The 17,613-nt window shown below is 46.6% G+C and overlaps 1 protein-coding gene across 5 annotated transcripts in view; it reads right to left on the bottom strand.

Annotated features, from left to right (window-relative positions):
• Window positions 1-475: 475 nt before the first annotated feature.
• The window catches only part of fat3a (FAT atypical cadherin 3a), a 249,514-nt gene continuing 232,376 nt past the window's right edge, over window positions 476-17,613 (bottom strand). For 2 of the 5 annotated variants that reach the window (XM_031791117.1, XM_031791119.1), the window contains 12 exons: window positions 16,583-17,384; window positions 15,659-15,793; window positions 14,705-14,862; window positions 14,213-14,437; window positions 11,544-11,787; window positions 9,328-9,481; window positions 8,064-8,337; window positions 7,292-7,742; window positions 6,634-6,747; window positions 4,796-4,855; window positions 3,703-3,738; window positions 476-1,922 (listed from right to left, as the gene is read on the bottom strand). In XM_031791117.1, coding sequence (XP_031646977.1) covers window positions 1,225-1,922; window positions 3,703-3,738; window positions 4,796-4,855; window positions 6,634-6,747; window positions 7,292-7,742; window positions 8,064-8,337; window positions 9,328-9,481; window positions 11,544-11,787; window positions 14,213-14,437; window positions 14,705-14,862; window positions 15,659-15,793; window positions 16,583-17,384 — 3,351 coding nt within the window. In that variant the 3' untranslated portion in view covers window positions 476-1,224. The remainder of the gene's footprint in view (window positions 1,923-3,702; window positions 3,739-4,795; window positions 4,856-6,633; window positions 6,748-7,291; window positions 7,743-8,063; window positions 8,338-9,327; window positions 9,482-11,543; window positions 11,788-14,212; window positions 14,438-14,704; window positions 14,863-15,658; window positions 15,794-16,582; window positions 17,385-17,613) is intronic. The other 3 variants (XM_031791120.1, XM_031791121.1, XM_031791118.1) reach the window with 2 other exon arrangements.

Below are 17,613 nucleotides of genomic sequence, written 5' to 3'. Positions count from 1 at the left end.
GCCCTTTGGAGGATTTCAATAATATAGCATGTTTCATGTAATAATCATGAAAACATAAAACATCAAAAGATACTAGTGCAAAACAATAAAGATCATATCATCATTAAAGCAAAATGAGCGACTTGGCAGGATAGCAGTTTAGCATGTGGTGGGACAGAAGGAATGCTAAACTCTCATGGCTTCACAGGCCTGATTTTGGGGAGGAGGTCTGGACTAAGGGTAATATTAAACATATTCCACATCAATCCAAATAGCATTCTTAGAGTGGATAATAATACAAAATATCTTCTTCCATTTCAATTGCACCACTATGGTCCTTTTACTATTTCACAAATTCTGTACAGGTTATGTATGAGCGGATTTGTAAAATAAAAAAACTAGGGGGAAAAAAAAGACACAAATCTGACAGGGGGGAGTTTCCCCCCAAGTGAATTGCATCGTGGTTAGGGGAAAGTCCATTGGGTCTCTGTGGGTGAGCAGGTGTAGTGAGAGGTGGGACAGGGGAGCTGTGTGGAGCGTGCAGCTAACAATCACATCCGCTATGACAGAGAAGGCCATATCACAGTACTGACCATTCAATTACAATATTGTCCCTTTAATTTTTCCCCCAAACATTCTTAATCTTTTGTTTATTGATTAGCTCATCCATTTTCTCTGGAGTTGTCTCTTAAAAGTTTGTATTTTTTTCACTTTTTAGTTTTCATTCCTACTCAGCATATCTGGTAGGCTTTATGTTCCTGCTATGGAAGAGTATAACACTCAGCTGACCTTGACACGGGCCACTGCTAGGGTAGATCATAACCAGCTATAGGTACTAATGTGACAAAACACATTGCTTTCCATTGTATGCGGCTTGGTATTATCTTAAGGGGTAGTGGCTTAAGGGTAGTGGCTTGGAATGAGGGAAACTAGTTTAAGGATAAAGCCTGCAATGGGTGAAGTGGTTTATCCATGTGTATGTGACCAATACAATACAATTGGATTCGATTTAAGGTTAGTGTTTGCAATGGCAGTGGTTGAAGGGTTAGGGTGGGTACTGTTTTGATAACGTAGCCACTAGCTAGCAGTGTGTCCATTATACACCAATCATTCCTCTCTGAGCAAGGACCTCCATCTCTCATAACTCCAGCTCGACACACTACTCTAACAGTCTCTGTTCTGCTCTCCTGCCCATCCCGTCCCCTAGCCAGTACTCTTGACCCCACGGTGGGGCCCAGTCAGACCTCAGACCTCAGTCTGTTGCTGCATCTCTACGGTGTGTGTCCCACCCCGGTGGAGCTCATCCATACTGTCAAAGTCACTACCGCCCGCCTCTGAGTCATCAAAACCGCAGGGCGCCGACAGGTCCGAGGCCGATGACGCGTTCACCGACAACCTCATATTCAGCGACACATTATCTTCCATGTCCCCGCCTCCCGACGTGATCACCCTACCCACAAAAGTGCTGAACTCCTCCCCTCTGGGCCCACCTTGCCCCGCCTCCCCCTGGGGCAGCTGGTGTGGGGGCAGGTATTGGCTGGGGTGGAAGTGTGGGCGGGGAGACCTGTGGCGTCCGGTGCTGCCACTACCACTCCCACTCAGGGTGCTCTCCTTGGAGGCGGGCTGGGTGGTGGGAAGGGTGTCATAGGGGTGCCCCTGGTACTCCTCCAAGGGAGTGGGGAGGGGAGGAGGGAGCTGGTCCTGGGTCAGAAACTCCTCTTCGTGAGGAGGGGGGAAGTCACTGTCGATGTCGTAGCCCCCGAGGTAGTAGTCTGACTCCAGCTCCCGGGCGCTGCCCCCCAGGCGAGAGCTGCCCCCCAGTCGGGAGGCTGAGGCAACCATGTCTCCGTGGCCTCTTAGGCCGCTGGCCTCGTAACTGGGCACCTCTTCGATGTCGGGTAGCCGTGAGTTGGGCATCCAGTCAGACGTGTCCCAGTGATACGCTAGAGGAGGGAGAGACAGTTAGATTACATTTAGCAAACACAATCTCTGCCAACGATGGACAGTTCAAATCTGAAGGTCCATCAGTTAGTGGACCACTACAGTCTCTCTGCAGAGGTCCATCAGTTAGTGGACCACTACAGTCTCTCTGTAGAGGTCCATCAGTTAGTGGACCACTACAGTCTCTCTGTAGAGGCCCATCAGTTAGTGGACCACTACAGTCTCTCTGTAGAGGCCCATCAGTTAGTGGACCACTACAGTCTCTCTGCAGAGGTCCATCAGTTAGTGGACCACTACAGTCTCTCTGTAGAGGTCCATCAGTTAGTGGACCACTACAGTCTCTCTGTAGAGGTCCATCAGTTAGTGGACCACTACAGCCTCTCTGCAGAGGTCCATCAGTTAGTGGACCACTACAGTCTCTCTGTAGAGGTCCATCAGTTAGTGGACCACTACAGTCTCTCTGTAGAGGTCCATCAGTTAGTGGACCACTACAGTCTCTCTGTAGAGGCCCATCAGTTAGTGGACCACTACAGTCTCTCTGTAGAGGCCCATCAGTTAGTGGACCACTACAGTCTCTCTGTAGAGGTCCATCAGTTAGTGGACCACTACAGTCTCTCTGTAGAGGCCCATCAGTTAGTGGACCACTACAGTCTCTCTGTAGAGGCCCATCAGTTAGTGGACCACTACAGTCTCTCTGTAGAGGTCCATCAGTTAGTGGACCACTACAGTCTCTCTGCAGAGGTCCATTAGTTAGTGGACCACTACAGTCTCTCTGTAGAGGTCCATCAGTTAGTGGACCACTACAGTCTCTCTGCAGAGGTCCATCGGGCATGTTTGTACATAACAAAAACACAGTTAGATGTCAACCATAGCACGGGGAACATCCTGTACAGGGAACATGTTAGCTGTGTTTGAAGGTTTCACAACATGCAGGAGGGAGGCCTGGGAACGTCAGGGGTCACAGCCAAGCCAAGGTGAGAGATCAGCGGTTACTAACCGATGGGATCATTCAAAGTAAAAAAAAACACATCACATATACTTCCACATGTTAACAAGACTGTTTCATAAAGCATTAAACTGTAAAATACTAAAGAGAAACTAAGAAAGGAAAATCAAACAGTACAGGCATCAAAGGAAATGAAAAAAACTAAGTGAGAAGCACTAAAAAGTTATATCCATCCTGACAAGTTCAAGAAAAGCTTCAGACAACAAATCTCAACAAAGCAACGTCAACGAGGACAAACTCATTAAAAGCAGTAGAAACATCAGTCACATGGAGTAACAATGAAACAACACACTCGGAGGTGGGATGCAAATGCAATGCAGTGAGAGGATTAACCATAACATGTCACGGGCAGCAGGCGACAGCAAAGGAAAGACAAAATTGGCCAAACTGTGGAGGGACGGCAGTGAGAGAAGCCTCTCCACCCTGGCAACGTGACATCTCCAAGGATGCATCAGGGCTGCTCAGTCAGCAGAACAATACTGTGACTGGGGCTAACACATGCTGGGGTGTGTGTGCGTTGGCAGGGGGCCAGGAGTAACAAATCACACAAACACAGTGAGCTGGGAAGGAGACTGGGAAGAGGGGGTTGTAGTGAGATGGAGAGTGAGAGAAAGGGAGAGAGAGAGGATGAGAGAAGGAAGAGGGAGCGAGAGAGAGGGAGAGAGAGAAATGAAAAGAGAGAAGAAAGGAGCAGGGTGAGAGAGTGAGATTAAGAGGGAGAGAGAAGTAAAGGGAGTGATGTGAGATGAAGAATAAAGAGGGGGGGAGGGGGTCACCTCTGTTGTAGCTCTGACCTTGGTCCATGACTGACACTGTCAGGTGGGAGAACAGGAGAAGAGAGCGCTTTAGCGTGTTAGTGTGTGTTTGTGTGTGTTGGAGGTGCCAAACAGGTGTTGGCATGGATTAGGACCGGACCATATGAGATTTGAGGGGGGTAATATGTCAGTTTATTTATGTACAGTATGTGTAATATGTCAGTTTATTTATGTATAGTATGTGTAATATGTCAGTTTATTTATGTACAGTATGTGTAATATGTCAGTTTATTTATGTACAGTATGTGTAATATGTCAGTTTATTTATGTACAGTATGTGTAATATGTCAGTTTATTTATGTACGTGTAATATGTCAGTTTATTTATGTACAGTATGTGTAATATGTCAGTTTATTTATGTACAGTATGTGTAATATGTCAGTTTATTTATGTACGTGTAATATGTCAGTTTCTTTATGTACAGTATGTGTAATATGTCAGTTTATTTATGTACGTGTAATATGTCAGTTTCTTTATGTACAGTATGTGTAATATGTCAGTTTATTTATGTATGTGTAATATGTCAGTTTATTTATGTACGTGTAATATGTCAGTTTCTTTATGTACAGTATGTGTAATATGTCAGTTTATTTATGTACGTGTAATATGTCAGTTTCTTAATGTACAGTATGGGTAATATGTCAGTTTCTTTATGTACAGTATGTGTAATATGTCAATGCACATGTTGTGAGTTAAACTCTGATTCAGCCCAGCCCTGACCTTTTCAGCCTGTCCCCATGAACCCCTGATGTGTGTGTGTGTGTGTGTGTGTGTGTTGAGGCTTGCCACTTCAACACAAGGGTTCTATGTAAGCTAGGTATTTGGATGTGTACTGAAAATATAAAGCCTACAGTATGTGTGTACATTGAGATTACATACAAGCCATGTATTTTACACCATAGCTGAAGTATACGATCTTCAAACAACAGCACTGTCATGGTATTGTCATGGATAGCATTGTTATGGCATCTCATAGAGAGAGAGAAGTGCAGGGAGAAGTAAAGAGAGCGTCAGAAGGATAGAGAGAGAGAGAAGGGTGGATGAGACATGGTACCTTCGTTTTCAATAGTGTCGACTGCATCATTGACCAGTCGAATGACGGTCACTATGGAGGCTTGTTGAAGAGAAGCAGAGGGAGGAGACACGATTTGAGACACAGGAAGTTGACAACAGACTTCCAGGAAAAAGCTACTATTGGCTGAAGATGGGATAAACACTAGGGCCGTGTAGTATGGGAGGTGTCTGATCAAAAGCTACAAATGGAACCAGACTTAGAAGTCTTCCACTTTTAGAGAAAAGGGTGCTATCTAGATCTCAAAAGGGGTTTTAGGCTTTCCACATAGGAGAACCCTTTAGAGAACACCTTTCGGTTCCAGGTAGAACTCTTTTGGGTTCCATGTACAACCTTTCGGGTTTCTTTTGGGGAGTATCCCCAGCAAGAAAACACACACACCTACACACACCTACACACCTACACACCCACACACACACCTACACACCTACACACCTACACACACACACACACACACACACAAACACACACACACACACACACACACACACACACACACACACACACACACACACACACACACACACACACACACACACACACACACACACTTTCATTGAGGTAGGGCTGTGTTCAGAGAGACGAGAGCTAGATTGTTAAATTATGTTTTGAAGACATTCAGTGAAAATCAGATGAATACAAAAATAACAAGAAAGATAAATAAATCAAATGGAATGAACATAATAATGACATCAGATCATATCCACTGGAGCGGTCGTTCGCACTGATTGGTCTGCTGCAAACTGTTCTGTGGCCTGATTGGCTATCATCACAGTCAGCTATGTGAAATGTGATCATGTTGACAGTGAAGCGGTTCCATTCATGATACATCAACATTGCATTTCAGCTATGTAGTCTAGTACATAGTAGCAGCACCCTATAATGATGTAGATTCACCATGGTGATAGCAGTGATTTTTACAGGATGATCTGAGTGATCCATGTTGATCCAGAAATAACAACTTATAGGCTATTTCTCTAAGTAAAAATAACTACTACTGACATTCTTCCAGTAGCAAAACTCCACAAAGTCCACAACAACACAACACAAGTTACATAACAATACAAACACAGATAACATAACACATTAACAACCACCTGAAACCTGAACTGGCTTCTGCCAACAACTGGAGCTGGAACATCAACGACTATAACCATAGAACGCCACGGAAGAGAACAACGGGTTTGAATGCATAATGATGAAACGATGACAAGTTAACAAACACAACACAGCTGTGTGGATGGAAGCGTTGTGTCATTCCTCTTAGGTCAGCTTGCTGTCTGTCTGCACACTGCACACTCTCTCACTTCCAAATTAAAACACGATTTGACAGGTGTGGAAATTAAAAAGTTAACAAAATCACTAGAATAAAAAGGAGTAAAAAAGCTCCAGGAATTAACACGGACAAATGATATTAAACACGTCAACAATAAATCAACATGATTTTGGGACAATTAAACTAACACTGGATGTTAGTGTCTCCTGAAACACTTTCATAACACAGCAGGAGTAAATGCATTTGTTGGAGAGAGGCTTTAGGAAACAATAAAACACAGCATTTACTAATGCCCTTCCCCAAACCACCTGACTCCACCCCTTGGTGTTTGCCAATCTAAAGGGACTGTTATTGAAGCAATATGGTCATAGCAATGTGCTTTAGGGAGCTTTGGCCATAATGCTTTCACATCTGGTTCCTCTGAATCTGCCGACATTAAAAGGTTATGAGGGGTTGTTAAGGGTTGTTATCGGACCAGACGGTAGACTAGCTCACTGTTGTTATGGGTGTGGCCAGAAAGAGTTACAAGAAAGGCGTGTCTTACCGTTGTCATCGCAAGAGTCTGACTGGAAGGAGCTCAGTGATTGGACCTCAGAGTTGCTGCCCTTGTTACTCCCTGAGAAACAGGTCATCTCTTCACCCGTATCTACCATTTTACCTGCAGGGAGAGGTCAGAGGTTAGAGGTCAGGGCGTCAGAAGTTAGGAGGGCAGAGGAAGTTGGGAGCAGGCCAGGGAGAGTTGCCCCTTTGCAAGGATAGTCACAGAAGAACACAGGCTCGTTAGTACCAGGGCTGTCTTTGTTGAGGCACACATCACACACACCTCGGCTCCAGTGACAACAATGATGGCACGGGCACACACACACACACACACACAATCTTATGATTTGGGAATCAAAGCCAGCTCATAATTACGATGGTCTTGATAAACTGAACGATGCAGTCTGACTATAGTTTAGTGCAATATGAATACGAATGAATACGGAAATGGTACAACAATGCCCTCCCCCTGAAGGGTTCCTGGAAAAGAGAATCACTTGGAGGGATACACATTCACAAACAAACATTTGAAAATATGCATGATTGCACACACACAAGACAAAAACAAACACGTATGAACAAAGACTATACCACACACAAACAGGTTCAAACGCATCATACTATGCCCCCCCCCCCCCCCCCCCACGCACACACACACAGACCCTCGTCGCTGTCCCAGGGGCTCTTGCGGATGGAATCACAGTCGGAACGGCAGGGCGAGACAGGTGGTAGGTTGGGTGCCACGCTGCACACCACCACCCCCCTCCGCATCGTGCCTCCCAGAACCCTTGGTGACTCTGGGTGGAAGGTGCTCATCTCATTGTGTTCCACGCCTCTCCCGTCCGCCATCTTCTCCAGCGTGGACCGTGGGTCACCTTGGAAACAGGGTGTGTACGCCATGGGCCTCACAGGCACCTGAGGCGGGCCGATCATTCCGGCTCCTCCCCCTATCACCGTGGCGCACAGCCCCGCTTCGGCGTACAGGTTCAAGGGGTCTCCCGGCATGCAGCGCAGGGTCTTGAACTGAACCCCATTGGCCTTGTTTAACAGAGCTGCTGTTGCTGGATCTTGGACCAGCGTCAAGTTGTTACGGGAGTAGTTCTTCTGGAACACCTGGAGACAAAATACAGTTTTTATTGTATTTCAGGTAAAACAATATATAGTATTACAGATGTAGGATTTTAATTTGAGCCAGTTTGCTGCAGCATGAAAATAATCCTACAGCAACTGAAATGTGAATTAATATGTGGATTACAATTTATGGACATTTTTGTTGGGGTTGATAAAACATTTCATAAGAGAATATCAAGCCTGAAATTTCAAAGTGGAAATGACATTTTTTAGAAGCCTTTTAAACCTCAGATACAAACAAGTAAAAATTTTATTAAGAAATAAAAACACACAAGAATAAATCAAACAACACAACACAGATACCTTCTTGCGGAAGGCGATGAAGAGGATGATGAGGGTGACGATGACGAAGAGGACAACAGCGATGCCGATCAGTTCTTCTTTCCCCAGCACGGCGTGTCCAGCCTGCATGTCTGGGACCACCACGGGCCGCAGGCCGCAGCGCTGGCCCACAAAGCCCGCCGTGCAGTTACAGTAGAACGAGCCGTGCGTGTTGACGCACACACCGCCATTCTCGCATTCTGCCTCGCCGCCCGTGGCTCTGCCCCGCACACACTCGTTTACATCCTCCTCGCACCTGGAGAGGGTGAATGGAGGAACGTGGGCAGAGGGGTTGTTAAAACTCAGTTTGGTAATTAGTTTGGATAGTTTGACTTACAGATGCCTCTAGAGAAAATACACTCCAAAAATGATCCTTGAAGTAGGTGATTATCAATACATCAGAATCTTTAATAAACTGTTACATACAGATAGTTTGTGGGTCATTTAATACTTGACTGACTAAAAGTGAGGAAGACTCTCCTTTCATTTGGAGGTGGGAGGAAAGTGATGTAGAGAGGGAGATAGAGGACAGCTCAGGGACTCCTAGTCTCATATGCTCCCTAATAAATAACAACCACACTGAGATTGACTTTCCTGATCTTCCTCATCTGAAATTAAAATGGCTTTGATGATGGAACACAAGCTTCTGGCGTGTGTGTGTTGGTGTGTGTGTGTGTGTGTGTGTGTGTGTGTGTGTGTGTGTGTGTGTGTTTCAGCGAGTAAGAAAAGTGTATACATGAGTGAGTTTGTGGCTTTGTATCTTAGCCTTGATTTCTAATGTAACACAGTGGAACACCCCTAAACCCCCTGGAGAGAAGGAGACAAGCAGAATTAAATGTCATCTTCTTTACTCTTTCAACTCTTTGAGTGAATCTTAAACATGCTGCAGGCAGCTTGGGGCTCTGGCTCTTCTGCTCATCTGCCTATCATTGTCGAGAAAAGCTGGTTTATACTGCCACCTAGTGGGAAGGATGTGGCATTGCGTTCACAGAGGGCTTTATACATACTTTATATATGACAAACTTTATATTATACCTACTACTTGGGCTAGTAGGCAGCTGAACCAGCTAAAACAAACAGCTAATTTAAAAGGTGGGTGATTATGTGAGTGTGTGAGTGAGTGAGTGAGTGATTTAAAGGGTGTTGTTGTGTCTGTCATATTCAACTCCATGGGTATGTGTTCAGGAGTGTGTTGGCGTGTATACTGTATGTTTACAGTGTGATCATTAGTGCGATAGTAACTCACGTGGTTCCCTGGAACCCTCTCCTGCAGCTGCAGAGGAAAGCGTTGCCGATGGCTTTGCACACACCACTGTTGAGGCAGGGGTTAGGAACGCAAGCTGTGATCTCTGTCTCACAGCGCCCTCCAGTGTACTGGGGTCTGCAACTACAGGCAAACGCTAATACACAGAGAGAAGAGGCAAAGGGACAGGACAGGAATAAAAAGGGAGAGAGAGAGAAGGACAGAGAGAGAGAGAATGGAACATTAGCAGAGAGAGAAAAGAGACAGAGAGTAAAAAGAAAAAAGGAAGGAGAGTAAATGCTTTTACATTTGAGTCATTAAGCAGATGCTCTTACCGGGGGAGACTTACAGTTAGTGCATTCATCTTAAGGTAGCTAGGTGGGACAACCACATATCACATTAAGTACATTTAGCCTCAATTATGGGGGGTGTAAAATGAAGTATTCTGCATACAAGTGTAGTAGTGCTCTAATTCAACAAAGCAGTCAGACCATCATTGCAGATTCAGAACACACACACACACACATTTACACTCCATCACACACACAAACACCAACACACACACATTTACACTCCAACACACACACACACACACACACACACACACACACACACACACACACACACACACACACACACACACACACACACACACACACACACACACACACGCACAATCACACTCCATCACACTCCATCACACTCCCAATCCATCACACACACAGGAATGTGTTCAGTGCTGTAGAGACTAGTGTGTGCATTGTTTGAGCTTTGGCGGCGGTGCCAGGGATAGTTGGCATGAGGTTGACGAGAGCTTGCCAGCCTAAACATCAACACACACACCTCTGGGATATCACACGGGTACACACACACACCTAGAGGCACATGCAACTGGGAAATCCACTGACACACACACACAATCACAAACACACACACCTCTAGGAAAACACAGGGAAATGTCACTGTGTTTATCAACACAGCACAGACAGACACACACGCACACACAGTGGGATACCGGAATACATACACACACACACTCCGCTAACCTTTACACAAAGGTCGGGTGTGCCAAAAACAGGGAAGCATGACAAGCCCCAGAATGCCGTGCTCTTTTCAGAGTGCTCCGCAATGCGAGCGGGGAGACCGGGAAAGACCAAAACAGGGGAGCGTTAAGTCACTCTCTCTGTGTTGAGTCTTGGCCTCGATGTGTTAAGTCAGCACAGGCAGGGAATTTCTATAGAGATGACATTTAACCAGGCTTCCCTATTGACTCCAGTAAAATGCCAACGTCTTGAGCCCTCGCGGTAGTCTGATTTTAAAACGATACGATTTGTTCATGTAGGTCTTTTGAGTTCAGGCAAAAGGAGAAGAGATATGAACAGACAAAAAAACAAAGAGCAACTCGAGAGATATGACGACACAAAGAGAGGATGATAAGGACAGAGAGAAGGTAACACGATCAGGCAGACAAAAAAGAGAGAGAAATAGAGAGAGAAATAGAGAGAGAGAGAGAGAGAGAGAGAGAGAGAGAGAGAGAGAGAGAGAGAGAGAGAGAGAGAGAGAAAGAGAGAAAGAGGAAGAAAACAGAAGTGATGAAGGAGTCTACTATGAGGATTTTTCACAGTCCCGCCTTTGGAAAAAAACAGTGGGTCAAGTTCAGTTTAATTAGGAGTTCATTATGGATTAATAATAGATTAACGTTGATTAACGGGAGATCCAGATCCCTGGAGAGGTTATAGTGTGCCAGCTGGCTCAGGGGCACAGGCTGGCTCAGGGGTACAGGCTGGCTCAGGGGCACAGGCTGGCTCAGGGGCTCAGGCTGGCTCAGGGGCACAGGCTGGCACAGATCATCATCCATAACCCTGATGACCTCCAAGTAAAACGCTAATCAATCAAACAATCAATCAGGAAATCGGTGTGTGTATTGTGGACACTAATGGGCACCAACCCAGGCTGTTTGTTTCACACACACAACAGAGGAGGCTAGTGGGGATGAGCAATAGGAGGACAGGCTCATTTTAATGGCTGGATTGTAATAAATAAAAGGGTATCAAACACATCAAACATATAGAAACCACATCTGACTCTGTTCCATTAATTCCATTTCAGCCATTACAATGAGCCTGTCCTTCTATAGCTCCTCCCACCAGCCTCCACACACACACACACACACCCTCTTGTGACCGCATCTATTTCCTCTTGCAGTTCCCCAGACTCACCACCGGAGGGCAGGCTGGTGCAGGTGGCTCCGTGGAGGCAGGGCTGTTTCAGGCAGGAGTCGGGGTAGAGAACACAGCCCAGTTTCAGCTCTGTCAGGCCCACCACCTCGGCATAGCGACTCCTCTTGTTCTGCAGTGGCAGCTCGTTGTTGTTGAGCATCACAGAGTCCAGGCAGCCCTGGAAACCATCCGTCACCCGAGGACCCTTCTTGTCTGTCAGGCTGCGAGAGTTAGGAGGCTGGACCTGGGGGAGAGGAGAGACATGAGTGACATCAGATTTATGTATACATACAAACAATCAAACAAATATTGTACTGTATATAAATAGGTATAGCACACAAAGCTATAATATCAAACCAGAATACCAAGCTTTTTCATGTTGTTTTCTGAGTATGGAGCAAGTCATGTTCAGACAACAATTTGAAAGACAAAGATTCTGAATACAGTACATTCATTTATACACACACAGGCTGCATTCCTCAGAGCTTCCTATCCAGAGATTCCTATCCAGAGATTCCTATCCAGAGTTTCCTTTGCAGAGCTTCCTATCCAGAGCTTCCTATCCAGAGCTTCCTATCCAGAGTTTCCTATCTAATGCTTCCCATCCAGAGCCTCCTATCCAGAGCTTCCTATCCAGAGCTTCCTTTGCAGAGCTTCCTATCTAGAGCTTCCTTTACAGAGCTTCCTACCAGAGCTTCCCATCCAGAGCTTCCTATTTAGAGCTTCCCGTCCAGAGCTTCCTATCCTGCGTGTTGTGTTCCTCACTCTAACTCGATTAAATTGGTAAGAGCACTATAGAGAAACACTATACTTACACATACAAATCCATAACGCTTCCAGAACACACAAAACACACATCAGCCACGCCCAAACAAACATATCAGTGTCCCTAACACACATCAGCCACGCCCAAACAAACATATCAGTGTCCCTAACACACATCAGCCACGCCCAAACAAACATATCAGTGTCCCTAACACACATCAGCCACGCCCAAACAAACATATCAGTGTCCCTAACACACATCAGCCACGCCCAAACAAACATATCAGTGTCCCTAACACACATCAGCCACGCCCAAACAAACATATCAGTGTCCCTAACACACATCAGCCACGCCCAAACAAACATATCAGTGTCCCTAACACACATCAGCCACGCCCAAACAAACATATCAGTGTCCCTAACACACATCAGCCACGCCCAAACAAACATATCAGTGTCCCTAACACACATCAGCCACGCCCAAACAAACATATCAGTGTCCCTAACACACATCAGCCACGCCCAAACAAACATATCAGTGTCCCTAACACACATCAGCCACGCCCAAACAAACATATCAGTGTCCCTAACACACATCAGCCACGCCCAAACAAAAATATCAGTGTCCCTAACACACATCAGCCACGCCCAAACAAACATATCAGTGTCCCTAACACACATCAGCCACGCCCAAACAAACATATCAGTGTCCCTAACACACATCAGCCACGCCCAAACAAACATATCAGTGTCCCTAACACACATCAGCCACACCCAAACAAACATATCAGTGTCCCTAACACACATCAGCCACGCCCAAACAAACATATCAGTGTCCCTAACACACATCAGCCACGCCCAAACAAACATATCAGTGTCCCTAACACACATCAGCCACGCCCAAACAAACATATCAGTGTCCCTAACACACATCAGCCACGCCCAAACAAACATATCAGTGTCCCTAACACACATCAGCCACGCCCAAACAAACATATCAGTGTCCCTAACACACATCAGCCACGCCCAAACAAACATATCAGTGTCCCTAACACACATCAGCCACGCCCAAACAAACATATCAGTGTCCCTAACACACATCAGCCACGCCCAAACAAAAATATCAGTGTCCCTAACACACATCAGCCATGCCCAAACAAACATATCAGTGTCCCTAACACACATCAGCCACGCCCAAACAAACATATCAGTGTCCCTAACACACATCAGCCACGCCCAAACAAAAATATCAGTGTCCCTAACACACATCAGCCAAGCCCAAACAAACATATCAGTGTCCCTAACACACAACAGCCACACCCAAACAAACATATCAGTGTCCCTAACACACATCAGCCACACCCAAACAAACATATCAGTGTCCCTAACACACATCAGCCACACCCAAACAAACATATCAGTGTCCCTAACACACATCAGCCACACCCAAACAAACATATCAGTGTCCCTAACACACATACTCACAACCCCCCCCCCCCCCCTCCCAACTCTGAAAAAATCTGTCACACGCACATCTACATGTTTGTTTTACTATCCTTGTGGGGACCAAACAATTAATTTGCATTCAAAATCCTATTTTCTCTAACCCCTAACCCCAAACCCTAACCTAACTTTAACGCTACGTCTAACCCGAACCCTAATTTTAACCTTAAACCTAACCCCTAACCCCAAACCCTAACCTAACTCTAACTCTACGTGTAACCCGAACCCTAATTGTAACCTTAAACCTAACCCTGAACCTAAAATAGCCTTTTTCCTTGTGGGGACTGGCGAAATGACCCCCATTCATTGTTTTACTATCCTTGTGATTTTTTCTGGTCCCCACAAGGATAATAAAACAAAAAACACACACACCCACCCCTTCCCCTCCACAGAAAGCCCACCTGTGCTCCAAAGTAGATAGACCCATCTGCCCCTAGTGGTTGGAAGGTTGGTGGTCCTCTCCTCCTCTCCACATAGCTGTCGTCCAGAGACAGACTGGTGAAGTTACGGTTGAGCTCCAGAGTCACCGTGTGCCAGTTCCCATCGTTGATGGGCCTCCCAGAAATACCCAGCATACCAGGGCTGTTCCCATAGTCCAGCTGGAACCACAGTTTACCCTCCTCTAGCTGTCAATCACAACAAGAAAGGCAGGGTTTAGACCCAGATGAGTGGCTTAGCTTCAGGTAATAACAAGGGTGGTTAGGGGTCCGTGTATGTGTGGGTACCTTCAGTATAGTGCAGGGGTCAGAGTGTGTGTGTGTGTGTGTGTGTGTGGGTACCTTCAGTATAGTGCAGGGGTCAGAGTGTGTGTGGGTACCTTCAGTATAGTGCAGGGGTCAGAGTGTGTGTGGGTACCTTCAGTATAGTGCAGGGGTCAGAGTGTGTGTGGGTACCTTCAGTATGGTGCAGGGGTCAGAGTGTGTGTACATGATGATTCCTCTGCTCTGTAGAGTTCTGATTCTTAGTCCCAGCTTCATCTCTCCTGTCCTTCCTCCATCAGACACTTTATACTTGATATAGCTGTTCCCTGAGAAACTCAGAGACGTGTGACCTGTACACACACACACAAAGATATGCAGAGTCAGAGCACACACACACACACACACACACACACACACACACACACACACACACACACACACACACACACACACACACACACACACACACACACACACACACACACACACACACAAAGATATGCAGAGTCAGAGCACATACACACACACACAAAGATATGCAGAGTCAGAGCACATACACACACACACAAAGATATGCAGTCAGAGCACATACACACACACACAAAGATATGCAGAGTCAGAGCACACACACACACAAAGATATGTAGAGTCAGAGCACACACACACACACAAAGATATGCAGAGTCAGAGCACATACAGACACACACAAAGATATGCAGAGTCAGAGCACATACACACACACACACAAAGATATGCAGAGTCAGAGCACATACACACACAAAGATATGCAGAGTCAGAGCACACACACACACAAAGATATGCAGTCAGAGCACATACACACACACACACACAAAGATATGCAGAGTCAGAGCACATACACACACACACAAAGATATGCAGAGTCAGAGCACATACACACACACACAAAGATATGCAGAGTCAGAGCACATACACACACACACACACAAAGATATGCAGAGTCAGAGCACACACACACACACAAAGATATGCAGTCAGAGCACATACACACACACACAAAGATATGCAGAGTCAGAGCACATACACACACACACAAAGATTTTGAATTTTCTATTTGCATCCACAAATTACACCACATTTACAAAGGATCCAAACATTCAGAAGCACCTGCACACTCTCCTAGTTTCCCTGGTGGACACTGGCAGGCATACGGTACTCTGGTGCCCTCTGTGCCCACACACTGCATGTCTCCTGGGCAAGGCTGCTCATCACACAACTCTGAGGCTGGGGAACAGCTACCATCTGATGGAGAGAGAGGAGAGAGAGAGAGAGAGAGAGAGAGAGAGAGGGAGAGGGAAGGAGAGAGAGGGAGAGGGAGAGGGAGAGGGAGGGAGAGAGATAGAAGAGGAGTGAGAGAGAGGAGAGAGAGGAGAGAGAGAGGAGGGAGGGAGAGAGAGAGATGTGAGAGGTGAAACAAAGGAGAGAAAGGAAGAGTGAGGGAAATGGGGAGGTAGAAAGAGAGACAGGAGGGGAGAGATTAAGGGATTGAGAGAGAGGGAGGAAGGGGGAAAGGTTAACAACATGAAAGGAAAAGAGAAGAGAAGGAGAGGGTGTGAAACAGAGTGAGACAGAAGACAGAGGATAGAAGGAGGAAGGGAACGAGAAGCGTGAAACGAGAGAAAGGAAGAAAAGAACAGATGAATAAAGAGAGCAAGAGAGGACAAGTTCATTTAGGGTTATTCAGAGTAGAGGCAGCCAAATCCTCTGTCCCCAGGAGATGTGCTAATCACGTTAGCCACAACATGCTAATTGAATCTACTGGTCTAATCCCAGGGGTCAGATACACACTCAAGATGCCATCAGCTTTTTATCATTATAGTATTTATACAATCAGACAGAGTGGTTGTTACAGTGCAGATCATGCAGACGTCAACAATGTCTATGCCTAATGTACAGCTCTCTAAAGGATACTTTGTGACACTCTAGTTTGTGTGTATGTTACTGTATGAGTATGTGAGTGCATCACGAAGCATATACATTGATATGATACATGGGTGTAGCATAACTGTGGGTGTGGGTGCAGGTCCTCACCAGTGCAGGTGCAGCGGGTGGTCCTGTGGAAGCGTGGCGACACAAAGCTAACCCTGGGTGTGCTGTAGGTGATGAGAGCGTGAGAGTCCAACACAATGCTCTGCTCACACTGGGCCCCACGACACTCAAGCCCAGAACAGTTCTTATCCAAGATGGCCGACACCCTCAGCACTTCCTCCAGCTGCCTCCGGGAGGCGCTCAGCTTCTGGGTCAGGTACGCTGCCTTGTAGAACCCTCCCCCAGCCGTCTCCACGGCAACCAGCAGATCCAGCTGGCTGGTCCCGCCCACGGGCTGCAGACTGAGCACATGCAGCGCGTCCTGCTTCTGCGTTGCCGCGGCAACCTTCAGAACTTTCACCACGTTTTTTAGATGTGTTGCCACGAAGTCATGGGGTTGCACACTCTCAAAACGCACCGTCACCGCCTCGCGCAGCATCTCTGGCGATGCCTGCTCCACATGCACGCTCACAGCCACGGGCACGGCGAAGCGTCCGTCACTCACGCTAGCGTTGAGGGAGTAGCGACCGGCGTCCAGGCCGCCCAGGGCTATGATCTTACCGTCTCTCGGACTGATCTTAAAGAGGGAGCGTTGAGACGGAGGGGCGTGGCCGAAGGTCAGGGCATCGTAGGGGTCTGCGTCAGTGGCGTGCAGCTGGCCGATAACTCCTCCAGGAAACTCGTCCTCCATGGTGATGATGTGGACCTCCAGGGGTAGTGCTACGGGCCGGTGAAGGCTCTCCTCAATTACACGCACCGTCAGGGTAGAAGAGGAGGACAGACGGGGCTTACCTGAGTCCCTTACCTGGAGGTAGGGGGAGGAGGGGAGAAGCAAAGGGTTAGCACAGAGCCAATGTAACCCCATGTGTGATTTAGTAACACAGACCTTCCACAAGATAGCTGGTTGTAACCTGGTGTTAACACTAACAGGGTTGACACACGGGTTGTAAAACATGATGTTAACAGTAACAGGGTTGACCAGATGATTATAAGACATGGTGCTAACACTAACAGGGTTGACACGCGGGTTGTAA

This window comes from Oncorhynchus kisutch, linkage group LG15, assembly GCF_002021735.2.
Source record: "Oncorhynchus kisutch isolate 150728-3 linkage group LG15, Okis_V2, whole genome shotgun sequence".
NCBI lineage: Eukaryota > Metazoa > Chordata > Actinopteri > Salmoniformes > Salmonidae > Oncorhynchus > Oncorhynchus kisutch.
Note: the sequence above shows the minus strand (reverse complement) of the source record. Positions and strands in the feature narration are given on the sequence as shown.